Raw genomic sequence first — 14,431 nt, 5'->3', positions numbered from 1 at the left:
TTGTTTTACAAAAGTAAACAGAACATTCTTTACATAAGAATGCATGCTGAGAAAGCCCACTCCAGACACAGCAATCTAAACAAGATGAAAAGGCAAAGAAATACCCAACAGGTAAAGGAACATGAAAAAACTCCACCAAGTCAAACAAAAGAGGAGGAGATAGGGAATCTACCTGAAAAAGAATTTAGAATAATGATAATAAAAATGATCCAAAATCTTGAAAGCAAAATGGAGTTACAGATAAATAGCCTGGAGACAAAGATTGAAAAGATGCAAGAAATGTTTAATAAAGACCTAGAAGAAATAAAAAAGAGTCAATTAAAAATGAATAATGCAATGAATGAGATCAAAAACACTCTGGAGGGAGCCAAGAGTAGAATAACGGAGACAGAAGATAGGATAAGTGAGGTAGAAGATAGAATGGTGGAAATAAATGAAGCAGAGAGGAAAAAAGAAAAAAGGATCAAAAGAAATGAGGACAACCTCTGGGACAATGTGAAACGCCCCAATATTCGAATCATAGGAGTCCCAGAAGAAGAAGACAAAAAGAAAGGCCATGAGAAAATACTCGAGGAGATAATAGTTGAAAACTTCCCTAAAATGGGGAAGGAAATAGCCACCCAAGTCCAAGAAACCCAGAGAGTCCCAAACAGGATAAACCCAAGGCGAAACACCCCAAGACACATATTAATCAAATTAACAAAGATCAAACACAAAGAACAAATACTAAAAGCAGCAAGGGAGAAGCAACAAATAACACACAAAGGGATTCCCATAAGGATAACAGCTGATCTATCAATAGAAACCCTCCAGGCCAGAAGGGAATGGCAGGACATACTGAAAGTAATGAAAGAGAATAACCTACAACCTAGATTACTGTACCCAGCAAGGATCTCATTCAGATACGAAGGAGAATTCAAAAGCTTTACAGACAAGCAAAAGCTGAGAGAATTCAGCACCACCAAACCAGCTCTTCAACAAATGCTAAAGGATCTTCTCTAGACAGGAAATGCAGAAAGGTTGAATAAACGTGAACCCATAACAACAAAGTAAATGGCAACGGGTCCACACCTATCAATAATTACCTTAAATGTAAATGGGTTGAATGCCCCAACCAAAAGACAAAGATTGGCTGAATGGATACAAAAACAAGACCCCCTATATATGCTGTCTACAAGAGACCCACCTCAAAACCAGAGACACATACAGACTAAAAGTGAAGGGCTGGAAAAAAATATTTCACGCAAACGGAGACCAAAAGAAAGCAGGAGTCGCAATACTCATATCAGATAAAATAGACTTTCAAATAAAGGATGTGAAAAGAGACAAAGAAGGACACTACATAATGATCAAAGGATCAATCCAAGAAGAAGATATAACAATTATAAATATATATGCACCCAACATAGGAGCACCGCAATATGTACGGCAAACGCTAACAAGTATGAAAGAGGAAATTAATAGTAACACAATAATAGTGGGAGACTTTAATACCCCACTCACAACTATGGATAGATCAACTAAACAGAAAATCAACAAGGAAACACAAACCTTAAATGATACAATGGACCAGCTAGACCTAGATGATATCTATAGGACATTTCACCCCAAAACAATCAACTTCACCTTTTTCTCAAGTGCACACGGAACCTTCTCCAGAATAGATCACATCCTGGGCCATAAATCTGGTCTTGGAAAATTCAAAAAAATTGAAATCATTCCAGTCATCTTTTCTGACCACAGTGCAGTAAGATTAGATCTCAATTACAGGAAAAAAATTGTTAAAAATTCAAACATATGGAGGCTAAATAACACGCTTCTGAATAACCAACAAATCATAGAAGAAATCAAAAAAGAAATCAAAATATGTATAGAAACGAATGAAAATGAAAGCACAACAACCCAAAACCTATGGGACACTGTAAAAGCAGTACTAAGGGGAAGGTTCATAGCATTACAGGCTTACATCAAGAAACAAGAAAAAAGCCAAATAAATAACCTAACTCTACACCTAAAGCAATTAAAGAAGGAAGAAATGAAGAACCCCAGGGTTAATAGAAGGAAAGAAATTTTAAAAATTAGGGCAGAAATAAATGCAAAAGAAACTAAAGAGACAAAAAAAAAAAAAAAAAGAATGCATGCTTAAGATACAGTTTTCTTCTTGTTGTTTGGTTTGTTTCATTTTTACTTTCTAACTGGAATAATATTACCTTCTTTGAAGGAGAAAAGGATTAAATCCTAGAGTCATTACACGTGAGAAATGGATTAAGAATCTGCTATTAATACCTCTGATTCCAGATTTCAGTCCTGAGTTCTTTCTCCTGATATATCTGCAACCTCTCAGAACAGACAGGAGTGAATTCTATGGTTGGTCTCTGGCTGTGACGGGACAGGCAGCGAGGGTATAGTATAGCCTTGTGGCCCAGGCTACTGCGATGTAGCCACTGACTTCCCATGACAGCTGGCAAGAGAGAGGCCAGTGGAACAGCACCTGGTGACGCCCACTCAGCAGAAGCACGTGACAGGCAGGCCTCTGCAGATGTGTTTGCAGGTATTAAGCAATACGGTCTTACAAAGCTGGGCCAGTAAGTATTTCATATGACTGATTTCGATCACATCTAATCTAACCGTTTAAATTTGGAAAAAGTGAGTCATACTGCCATTTGCTAGCCCTTTCACTAGTATAAAGAAACAATGGAAAAAAGGGAAACAAAACAAAACCTGATCAAAAAATGACAAAGCAGGCTTCCCTGGTGGCTCGGTGATGAAGACCTGCCAATGCAGGAGACACAGGTTCGATCCTAGTCCAGGAAGGTCCCACAGGCCATGGAGCAGCTGGGCCCGGGTGCCACAACTACTGAGCCTGTGCTCCGGAGCCCATGTGCCGCAACTACTAACACCTGCATGCCCCAGAATCCGTGCTCCACAACAAGAGAAGACACCACAAGAAGCAGCCCATGCACGACAACTAGAGAGTAGACCCCACTCGCCGCAACTAGGGAGACAGTCCACACAGGAACAAAGACCAGCATAGCTAAAAATAAGTAAGTCAATAAATAAATCTTTAAAATGGCAAACCAAAATGACAGTAGCAGATAAAATATTATAGTTATCAAGACTCTACAACCAGCTATGACTGTAAGTAAACAAAAGTTGTTTCCATGAATATAGAATAAGTTACTTACCAACATGTACAAGGTATGAATAATCCTTGATGACTGTCTCGGCTCTAAAGGAATCATCCCGATGATCAACTATTACTGAATCTAAATTGATATCCTTAAACAGAAATCGAAAAGAGAAAGTAAACTTCTTTCTAAACTCTATCACTATACGTTTAAGCTGATCAGTGGAAGTTCACATGGTGATTATTTACACAGCCCACAAGCTAAATCCACATTACTCCTGTTTTTTGCTCTCTCATACAACCTTGTTCTTCTCCTTCAAAGCATACATCATAATTTTAACTACATATTTGTCTATGCTTAATGTCTTCCTTACCCATTCATCTGTAAACTCTAAGCAAAAGGGACTGTCTTAACACAACTTCTTAAGCTCAGCTTGTTAAAAAAAAAAAAAACCCCAAAATAATTCATTAACAACTTTTCAGATGTCTGTAGTTTCTACATAGCTTTGATGCAAGTTATTCTTGTGCCTGTCATTTAAGCTCCCCCTTCCCCTCAGTCATCCACCCTCTGTGCCTCAACGGTATCGCCAACGGGAAGAGACGGATCCCAGGCTCTCTAGGCCCTGCCCTCTTGGTTCTGGACTGCGTGGTAAGGAGGGAGTAGGAGGTGGGACAAGCAGTGCCTCTGAACATCCTGGCTCTTTCAGGCAGAGGCTGGCCACTCTGGCAGGATCATCAAATCCTACTTCAGAAGGAGGAGGAACTCACTCACTCAGATGCAGTTCTGCCACGACACAAGTAGCATGAATTCTCGGGAATCCCTTGCTGCCAGAACTTGTCTCTAAATCTCTATGGTTCCTCAAGTGTGGAGACCCTGCAGGCTGCTGGAGGATGTGCCTGGAGATGGTGTACGTTGCCTGCTTATTCATCTGATTTCCCAGGTTGGACCATAAGCCTGGCGAGATCTCGGTCTCTATGAAGCTGGCTCACCTGTAGATTTCTGAATTCTACAGCAGTGTCCATAATGAACCAGTGTTCAATAAATACTTAATGAATGAGTTAATTCCCTAATTTTAGTTTCCAGAGGACATCTAAAGCCAGTTAGTAGCTTAAGCATACTAAGATACAGCAATACTCTCTCCTGTCTCTTGAATTCTAATACATGTGCAGGAAATCAGTCCATAAGGTGAAGTTAAACTGGGACTCTCACTGCTGTTCAGTTCAGTTCATTTGTTCACTCGTGTCCGACTCTTCGTAACCCCATGGACTGCAGCACGCCAGGCTTCCCTGCCCCATCATCAACTCCCGGAGCTTGCTCAAACTCATGTCCATCGAGCCAGTGATGCCATCCAATCATCTCTTCCTCTGTCGTCCCCTTCTCCTCCTGCCATCAATCTTTCCCAGCATCAGGGTCTTTTCCCAAGAGTCAGTTCTTCACATCAGATGGTCAAAGCACTGGAGTTTCAGCTTCAATATCAGTCCTTTCCATGAATATTCAGGACTGATTTCCTTTGGAATTGACTGGTTTGATCTCCTTGCAGTCCAAGGGTAACTCACTGCTGTTATCCATGCACAAAAACAAACAAAATCACAGAAGAGCATATAAAATAATGGATTGGCTGAAGGGTTTCTTCGGGTTTTTGTACGATGTTATGGAAAAATAGGATTGAACTTCTTGGCCAACCCACTACTTCCTGTTTTTTTCCTGAGATGCTATGGCTTGTTTGTTAGGAGCATATACTATGGAGCCAGCCTGCCTGGGATCACAATGTTGGATCTGCCGTTTACTGTGTGACTCTGTTAAATTATCTACTCTCTGTTTCCGCACCCGTAAAACAGGGATAATGAAAGGGTCTATCTCATAGAACTGCTTAAGTTAACACAAGATGAGTGCTCCAAAATGTGCCTGCATGGAGCTTATTATTTATTTTTTTTTTGATGTTAAAAAAACATGTTTACCTTCTGTTTAGTATATATGACGATGGTGACTAAAGAGTCTGTTTGGAACCAGTCATAGCTGTAAAATATTCAAAAAAGAATGAATAGTTATATGCATTAACATAAATTAACCATTAAAGATATAATTTTAAAATATATACAATCAAAAAAACATACAATATGACACAATAGATACATGATTTAAAACATGTATTTTAAAACCTACAGTAAGAAATATATATTTTTGCAGGAAACTTTTTCACTAAATAATCAGTAGTGTGAGATGAAATAACTAACAATTATTTCTCAATTTAAAATGCCTATACTTCCATGTTTATGCCCCAACCACTAATGCCAAAGAAGCTGAAGTTAATCAATTCTATGAAGACCTACAAGACCTTCTAGAATTAACACCAAAAACAGATGTCCTTTTCATCATAGGGGATTGGAATGCAAAAGTAGGACGTCAAGAGATACCTGGAGTAACAGGCAAGTTTGGCCTTGAAGTACAAAATGAAGCAGGGCAAAGGCTAACAGAGTTTTGTCAAGAGAATGCACTGGTCATAGTAAACGCCCTCTTCCAACAACACAAGAGACGACTCCACACATAGACATCACCAGATGGTCAATGCCGAAATCAGATTGATTATATTCTTTGCAGCCAAAGATGGAGAAGCTCTATATAAACAGCAGAAATAAGACCTGGAGCTGACTGTGGCTCAGATCATGAGCCCTCCACTGCAAAGTTCAGGCTTAAATTGAAGAAAGTAGGAAAAAACACAAGGCCATTCAGATAGGACCTAAATCAAAACTCTTATGATTTTACAGTGGAAGTGACAAAGAGATTCAAGGGATTAGATCTGGTACACAGACTGCCTGAAAAACTATGGACAGAGGTTTGTAACATTGTACAGCAGGTGTTGATCAAAACCACTCCAAAAAAAAAGAAATGCAAGAAGGCAAACTGGTTGTCTAAGGAGGCTTTACAAAGAGCTGACGAAAGAAGAGGAGTCAAAGGCAAAGAAAAAAGGAAAGATATACCCAACTGAATGCAGAGTTCCAAAACTCTGCATAAGGAGAGAAAAAAAGCCTTCTTAAATGAACAATGCAAAGAAAAGAGGTAAACAACAGAATGGAAAAGAACAGAAATCTCTCCACGAAAACTGGAGATATCAAGGGAACATTTCATTCAAAAATGGGCACGATGAAATGACAGAAATGGCAAGGACCTAAGAGAAACAGAAGAGATTAAGAAGAGGTGGTAATAAAACACAGAAGAACTATACAAAAAATATCACAGCGATCCAAATAACGATGATGGTGTGATCTCTCACCTAGAGACTCCACACATCCTGGAGAATGAAGTCAAGAGGGCCTTAGGGAGCATTACACCAACAAGCTAGTGGAGGTGATGGAATTCGAGCTGAGCTATTTCAAATCCTAAAAGATGATGCTGTTAAAGTCAGCTCAATTCATCAGCAAATTTGGAATACTCAGCAGTTGCCACAGGACTGGAAAAGGTCAGTTTTCATTCCAATACCAAAGAAAGGCAATGCCAAAGAACGTTCAAACAACCATAAAAGTGCACTCATTTTACATGCTAGCAAAGTAATGCTCAAGATCCTTCAAGCTAGGCTTCAGCAGTATGTGAACCAAGAACTTCCTGATGTAGAAGCTGAATTTACAACAGGCAGAAGAATCAGAGATCAAAATTGCCAACATCCATTAGAGAAAGCAAGGGAATTCCAGAAAAGCATCTACTTCTCGTCATTGACTATGTTAAAGCCTTTGACTGTGTGGATCACAACAAACTTTGGAAAATTCTTAAAGAGATGGGAATACTAGACTAACTTACCTGTCTACTGAGAAATCTATATACAGGTCAAGAAGTCAAGAAGCAACAGTTAGAACTGGACATGGCAAATAGACTGGTTCAAAAATTGGGAAAGGAGTATGTCAAGTCTGTATACTGTCACCCTGCTTATTTAACTTATATGCAGAATACCATGCAAAATGCCAAGTTGGATGAATCACAAACTGGAATCAAGATTGCTGGCAGTAATATCAATAACCTCAGACATGCAGATACTACTCTAACCATAGAAATCAAAGAGGAACTAAAGAGCCTCTTGATGAGGGTGAAAAAGGAGAGTGAAAAAAGCTGGCTTAAAATTCAACATTAACAAAATGAAGATTGTGGCATCTGGTCCCATCACTTCATGGCAAATAGAAGGGGAAAAAGTGGAAGATTTTATTTTCTTGGTCTCCAAAATCACTACAGATGGTGACTGCAGCCATGAAATTAAAACATTTGTTCCTTGGAAGGAAAGCTATGATAAACCTAGACAGCATATTACAAAGCAGAGACATCACTTTGCTGACAAAGGTCTGTATAGTCAAAGCTGTGGTTTTTCCAACAGTCATGTACAGATCTGAGAGCTGGACAATAAAAATGGCTGAATGCTAAAGAATTGATGCTTTTGAACTGTGGTGTTGGAGAAGATTCTTGAGAATCCGTTGGACTGCAAGGAGATCAAACAAGTCAATTCTAAAGGAAATCAACTCTGAGTATTCAATAGAAGGACTGATGCTGAAGCTCCAATACTTTGGCCACCTGATGGGAAGAGTCGACTTGTTGGAAAAGACTCTGATGCTAGGAAAGACTGAGGGCATGAGGAGAAAGGGGCGACAGAGGATAAGATGAATGGATGGCATCATTGACTCAATGACCATGAGTTTGAGCAAACTCTGGGAGATGGTGAAGGACAGGGCAGCCTGGCTTGCTGTACTCCATGGGGCTGCAAGGAGTCAGACACAACTTAGTAACTAACTGAACAACAATACTTCATGTATACCAGCAAACATATGGACATACACTACAGGTATACCAACCTGGATAAAAACAAACCACCTCCTTGACAAGACACTTTTTATAAAGGTTACACATCTAAAATGCCTTGTATCAGAGCAATAACACAACATGTTTTCTGAAGGAAAATGACAAAATCTACATGCTTATTACCTTGACCCTTCCCTGTCACAAACATATAACTGATGAAATTAACTCACCATGGGTGTTTAACAGTCAATAGCAAACATTTAAGGAAAAGCTACATCATGTTTTGTAAAACTTCTGATCAAATTGATTCAGTTTTTGTTCTTATTATCTGTACACAGGCCCCGAGTGTGAATCTTACAAGAGATACCCCGAGGCCCTTAACTTAAAATTGCATATGAAATAACTTAACAGATATAACAAGTATAGCAGAATGCTACTGTTACAGACTCACCTTGTGGGGAAAGGTGGTAAGAGAAAAACAACAAATAACACACATAACCCTAGGGCATGTGAAATATCATTAACAAAATTATACATGGATTGCTTAATTTACTAAGATAGTGCAATACACTTCTAAGAATTTTCATTAAGAAACTGATAAAACAAACTAGACCTACAAAACAATGCTGTTGTTTAGTTGCTAAGATGTGTCTGACTCTCTTGCAACCCCATGGACTGTAGCCTGCAAGGCTCCTCCTCTGTCCATGGGATTTCCCAGGTAAGAATATTGGAGTGAGTTGCCATTTCCTTCTCTAGAGGATCTTCCTGACCCAGGGGTTGAACCTGCATCTCCTGCATTAGCAGAAGGATTCTTGACCACTGAGTCACTAGGGAAGCATACTGCAGTTGAATAAATTATGGATACTTGATCAATTTCCATCATATGATGGAATACAGACCAAAAAATGCCTTTGCAGAATATTTCATGATGTACAAAATTGATCACAGAATATACTGTAATACTGATACTGTCAGAATAATATGGAAATAGGTACTACATGAATCAAAGGGGATAGAATAAACCAAATATTAAGAGTATACATCTAGGGTTGATGGGACCAACTTTTATCACTTTCTTTTGTATTTCCCCATGTTCCCAAGTTTGCTACCATGAATATACACGTGATAATCAGAAAAAAATAGTTTTAAATAGTTGTTTTTTGAAGTTGTGGTATTTAAAATGGGTGAAACTTCAGTTATGCTAAAAATTCATATTTAAGGAATAGCTCATTTTTCAACAATGCCTGATAAATGAGGCAGTGCAGTTCTTGTGTCAAAAAAGCATGACTAATATAATAAGCAATAAATCAAACTTAGAGCCTTTTTTTTAATGTGCACATTTTGGTGTAGAACTGATTAAGCTTTAAAGAAAGTAAAATTAAAAAGCATACCTTGGAGAACTAGGACCTTCCTTGGCAAGTGTATCTGTCACTTGGCTCTGAGGAAGCATGCCTTCACAAAGAAAAATAAACAAAAGAACTACAGTTCATCTATGTAGCATTTTTCTTTTTTTCACCCCATCTCTCCAGTAAACTTCTTATTGAAATATTATGAAAGGAGACAAGTCATAAATATACTACTCAATGAATTTTCATCTGTAAAATATACCCTTGTAACCACCATCCTTCCTGTGCCCTCCCATTCACCACCTCTCCTCCAAGATAATCACTATTCTGACTTTTAACATCATAATTAGTTTTTGCCTGCATTTGGCCTTTATAAAAAAGTGGAATCATAAAACATGCCCTCTTTTGGTCTGGGTTTTGGGGGCAGTTCCATAGATGCTACAGTTAATGTCAAGTTAGCATGATTAACAGTAAGCAATGAGTCAGGTCTGGAGTTTTCTGAGATGTTATCCGTGCTGCTGAGCGCATTAGTAGTTTGTTCTGTTTTACTACTAAGTATTATTACACTCTCTGAATATACCGTATACCACCATATACTAGAATCTATTCATTCTACTGCTGATGGATATTTGGGCAGTTTTTGGCTATTATGTATAGTGCCGTTATTAATATTCTTTGTAAATGTACACACTCATACTTAACATCCATCTACATATCTGGTAGGTATACAGGACATGAGTATGTTTAGCTTTAGTAAATACTGCTAAACAGTTTTCCAAAAAGGTCACACTAACTTACAGTTTTTACCGTAAGGGTTTGGATGCCTGGCTGCTTCACTACCTTGCTGACACGTGGTTCTGTCTTTTTCATTTTAGACTTTCTTGTGGGTGTGTCTCATCACATTTTAAATGGTCACCAAGGCTCTGGTTTTTGACTTGTTTTTGAAAACTCTGAGAACAGGGAAGAGCGTCAGAGATTCTGTAAACATTAACTATTTTTCTTCCATAATAGGAGTGTACTCTTTGTGCAGGAAAAAAAAAAAATTTAGGCTTTGGCAAGTCTTAGAATTCTCAATTAGAAGTCATGGTAATTATACAAAGTCAGTGTTGGGCGGCACCTAGGAGACATGGTAGTTTAGAGGTTTTCAAGATTCTTCTTATCCAGAGAATCTTCTGTTAAAACACGAGTGAATTGATGGACTTAGGTCAATTTGAAGAAATTAGGTCTCCAGAGGAATGCTGGCTTCAGTGTTTTAAGTGAAGTTTAAACGATGACACAGGAGGCAGGCAGATGACGTCTGTAAACATGCAGACTTAACCATAGACACTCATATAAGTCAAATACCTGAGGCACACACAGTCATATAAAAGAGGTAACTATGCTGGCCAGACCACTGGACAATGTAACATCACATTTTTAAGGCCACTGTTAACTGAGATGTTAAATGCTATGCATCCAAAGGAAAGCAATGTGATGGGAAAGAAAATACCCAGACAATCAGTAATTAGCCTTTAAGGAAAGGCTGTTTGCCTAGTATTACGGAAGAGTAAAGTATGAGCCGAAACCAAGAAGAGTCCTTCCTTTACTGCGGTGACCCCGTCAGACAAACAGCTTCGGGCGGCACATCGCACGCTGCATACATCAGTGTATAAGAAGACTGTTTCCTCTACTTGGAAAAGAAGAGGTCATTCATCTGGTAATTCAGCTTGTTAGCTGAATTTCTGTAACTTTCTTGTCCAAAATAGAAAGAAAAAATGCCTTTTAAAACATATATTAGTATTACAGTTCAGTCAGAGTAGCCCCAGGCAGTTTTGAAAGTCTCACACCAAAATTTCTGAGGGGTTAGCGGTAGTGTCAGTCATGATTCCAAATCACAGTGAATGGCTGAGGAGAGCTGCCAAGCCCAGAGAAGAGGTGATTAGCAGGCGACTCAGTATCTGCAGAGACACTGGAGGAGAGCCCTGTGCCAGAGGGAGAGGGGTCCTCAGCCTGGCGTCGGAGGGGCAGCTCCCAGTCAGCGCAAGTGTAGTGAAGCACCCTACACAAGACCCTTCAAGCCTCGAGCTCTCAAAGCTGCGAACGCGCATGCGCGCGTCCAGGCACGCCACTCAGCCCCTGTGTGTGGGGTACGCTGCCGCACGTGTGCGTCCTCTACAAGTGCTGAGCCTTTGTGTCTCGTACAGTTCTGTATAGATTGCATGTGTGCTGAGCCGCTTCAGTCGTGTCCGACTCTCTGCGACCCCCTGGACTATAGCTTTCCAGCCTCCTCTGTCCACGAGGTTCTCCAGGCAAGAATACTGGCCTGGGTCGCCATGCCCTCCTCCAGGCGATCTCCACCAAGGGATTGAACCTGTGTCTCTTACGCCTTCTGCACTGGCAGCTGGGTTCTTCACCACTAGTGCCAGCTGGGAAGCTAGGTACGGAGTACCTTTATTTCAAGCCCAGGATACTGGGAAGCAAGTGCAAAGGCAGCAGTGATGCAACTGGTACCGGTACTTTTCAAAGTATTACAAGCCTAAAAATGTTTTCTTTATTTTTTGTCTTCTTTATGTATTATTTGTGTGGAAAGTATTATAAATCTGTTACAGTACACTACTATATAGCCTATTGTACTAGGTGGGTACCTAGGCTAACTTTCTTGGACTTATGAAGACACTCTCGGAACAGAACTCGTTCATATATAGGGGACTTACTGTATTCCAGCTGAGGACAGATGAACACAAGCTCAGAGATGCCATAGAAAGGACTATAGAAAGAGTTATGGCTTCAATAAGGGACCTACAGAGTCCTGTCAAATCCTCTAAGCTTAGGCAAGTAAGCACATCTTTTGCATAAAAATATCTAAATATCCCAAATAATTCTGTAAGGCAACTTTGTATACAATCATGTGAATATGATTCAATTTTTTACTATAAATGTATACGACTTACCATTTAAGACTTTCTTTTCCTCATGATAGTCTGTACAGCAGTTTAGGAAAATAAAAAAGTTAGGTAAGAAAAGTGTAACATCAGAGAAGATCAGTTTATATTATTGACATAAGGATAACAGCCCTCTTCTAGAAGGGCTTTCTTCAAGAAAAGCCCTGAGGATAGAAATAAGGCTGATAAACAGATGGCTTATCTTTTAAGTAAGTCATTTCATCTCTGAGGACTGCAAAGTCATTTCTGCAGATATTTGTCTCAGAATTCACTGGGCTTTCCCCTCCTTTTCTGGATTTTCCCCCCCTAATATCTTGGTGAATGTCTTTAGAAAGCACATAAAGAGCAGAGTTTTCTCCAGATTGTCATCATCTAAATTAGTCAAAACTACCCAAAATTTATTAGATTTCAATTATATCAGAAATATACATATTAACCCAAAGAAAGACACCTTACTACCTTTCTCTCTTAACCAGGTGAGCACTTAAAATGATTATTCAAATTTAAATGGCCAAGTGCTGAAATATGTTAAGATTTTCACTTGTATATCAGTATGATCAACCATCAGGGTTATAAGCCAGAAAAAGTTTAATGGGTGTTTTCTTTCAGGATGGCAACCAGCCCACAAATCTATATTGTACCTTGATCACCACAAGTTTTATAATCATATGTCAAAATAAAACCCTCAGCAAGTTGCCAGAGTTCTATTAAAAAAAAAATAAATGCCAAGCTAACAAAAAATATTCAAGAAGTAAACTGAATTGATAGACATTACTTGTTAACACGACATCACCTTGTTTTGTAGAAAAAGAAACCAAACTATGTACATCAAAGCTTTCAAATTTTTTTATATTCTAATTTTCAATCAACTAGAGATCTCACAAAATTACTACCACTTGTCACTCACATGTCATAAAATAACTATGATTAAGGAGGTCAGATAACCATTCTTTTATTTTTCCCATTTTACTGAAATAAGTTCAGAGCTGAAAGGGATCTTAATAACACACACCAAATTATCATCCATTCTAATCACTGAAGGTTGAAAATAGAGGTCAGGACTTGAATGAAACCCATGGCTCTTCAGCAGTAAAGCTGAGGTTAAACATTATATCCCTTGAACTTAACACCATTTTTCTTAACATGCCATTGAGAGAGTTAATACTTTCTCAAAAGACACAAGACCTAAAGACCTTTTAAATTACGTCTCAAAATGAGTTTTGTTTCTCAACTTCTAGATAAAAATCTAGTCATTAGTTTACAAGGGATCACTGACGGTCTGGCTTGGCAACTGACCTCCATCCAATTTCATCTGTTTTTGCTACTGTACTTGTGATCATTGGTTTTATCTTAGAACAAATACAAACTCACCATAACAAAGTAAATTAAGTCTATTTTCAGTGCACAACATATTTGGCAGTTCAATGAATCTCATCGATCATGTAAAATAATTTGCTTTTATCTAAGAGGCTCACAGATTTTAAACACTTCTCCCAAGTAATTTGTTTCTAGGGGGAAAAAAAATCATCTCCTATGATTACTTCCCATCTGATGTGAATAGATTTGAACCTGTCAGATCCTGCTAAATTAACTGCTTTTTTCTGAGTTTTTTTTTTCTTTAATATAAAAGGTACCAGCAAGAAGAGAACACCTACTTAAATGATCTAAAAAACCTTTAAAACTCTACAAGTCTTATCTTTCCAATTCTTTTGGAAAACTGAGTCAGAGAAATAAGAGACTACTCTTTACTATGAAGCATATTCACAACTGAGTCATTTTAGGCATGAGATACTTTCCTCTTTAACAAAAAACTTAACATTCAGTCTTGTTGACTAATTCTACTATTTGGTTGGCTCCATGGCCAAGAAAATTTGCATCTTCTTATAACAGTGGTCACACATGGATGTGAAAGTTGGACTGTGAAGAAAGTTGAGTGCCAAAAAATTGATGCTTTTGAACTGTGGTGTTGGAGAAGACTCTTGAGAGTCCCTTGGGCTGCAAGGAGATCCAACCAGTCCATCCTAAAGGAGATCAGTCCTGGGTGTTCATTGGAAGGACTGATGCTGAAGCTGAAACTCCAGTACTTTGGTCACCTCATGTGAAGAGTTGACTCATTGGAAAAGACCCTGATGCTGGGAGGGTTTGGGGGCAGGAGGAGAAGGGGACGACAGAGGATGAGATGGCTGGATGGCATCACCAACTCGATGGACATGAGTCTGAGTAAACTCCAGGAGTTTGTGATGGACAGGGAGGCCTGGCG

The 14,431-nt window shown here is 38.9% G+C and overlaps 1 protein-coding gene across 4 annotated transcripts in view; it reads right to left on the bottom strand.

Annotated features, from left to right (window-relative positions):
- CYB5R4 (cytochrome b5 reductase 4) overlaps window positions 1-14,431 on the bottom strand; it is a 103,235-nt gene that overhangs the window by 38,829 nt on the left and 49,975 nt on the right. For 3 of the 4 annotated variants that reach the window (XM_065927803.1, XM_065927801.1, XM_065927804.1), the window contains exons 5-8: window positions 12,181-12,210; window positions 9,296-9,356; window positions 5,087-5,144; window positions 3,186-3,279 (exon numbers count right to left, since the gene is read on the bottom strand). In XM_065927803.1, the coding sequence (XP_065783875.1) occupies window positions 3,186-3,279; window positions 5,087-5,144; window positions 9,296-9,356; window positions 12,181-12,210 (243 nt within the window). The remainder of the gene's footprint in view (window positions 1-3,185; window positions 3,280-5,086; window positions 5,145-9,295; window positions 9,357-12,180; window positions 12,211-14,431) is intronic. The other variant, XM_065927802.1, reaches the window with a different exon arrangement.

The sequence above is a fragment of the Muntiacus reevesi genome, chromosome 3 (genome assembly GCF_963930625.1).
Source record: "Muntiacus reevesi chromosome 3, mMunRee1.1, whole genome shotgun sequence".
In the NCBI taxonomy this organism is placed as follows: Eukaryota; Metazoa; Chordata; class Mammalia; order Artiodactyla; family Cervidae; genus Muntiacus; species Muntiacus reevesi.
Note: the sequence above shows the minus strand (reverse complement) of the source record. Positions and strands in the feature narration are given on the sequence as shown.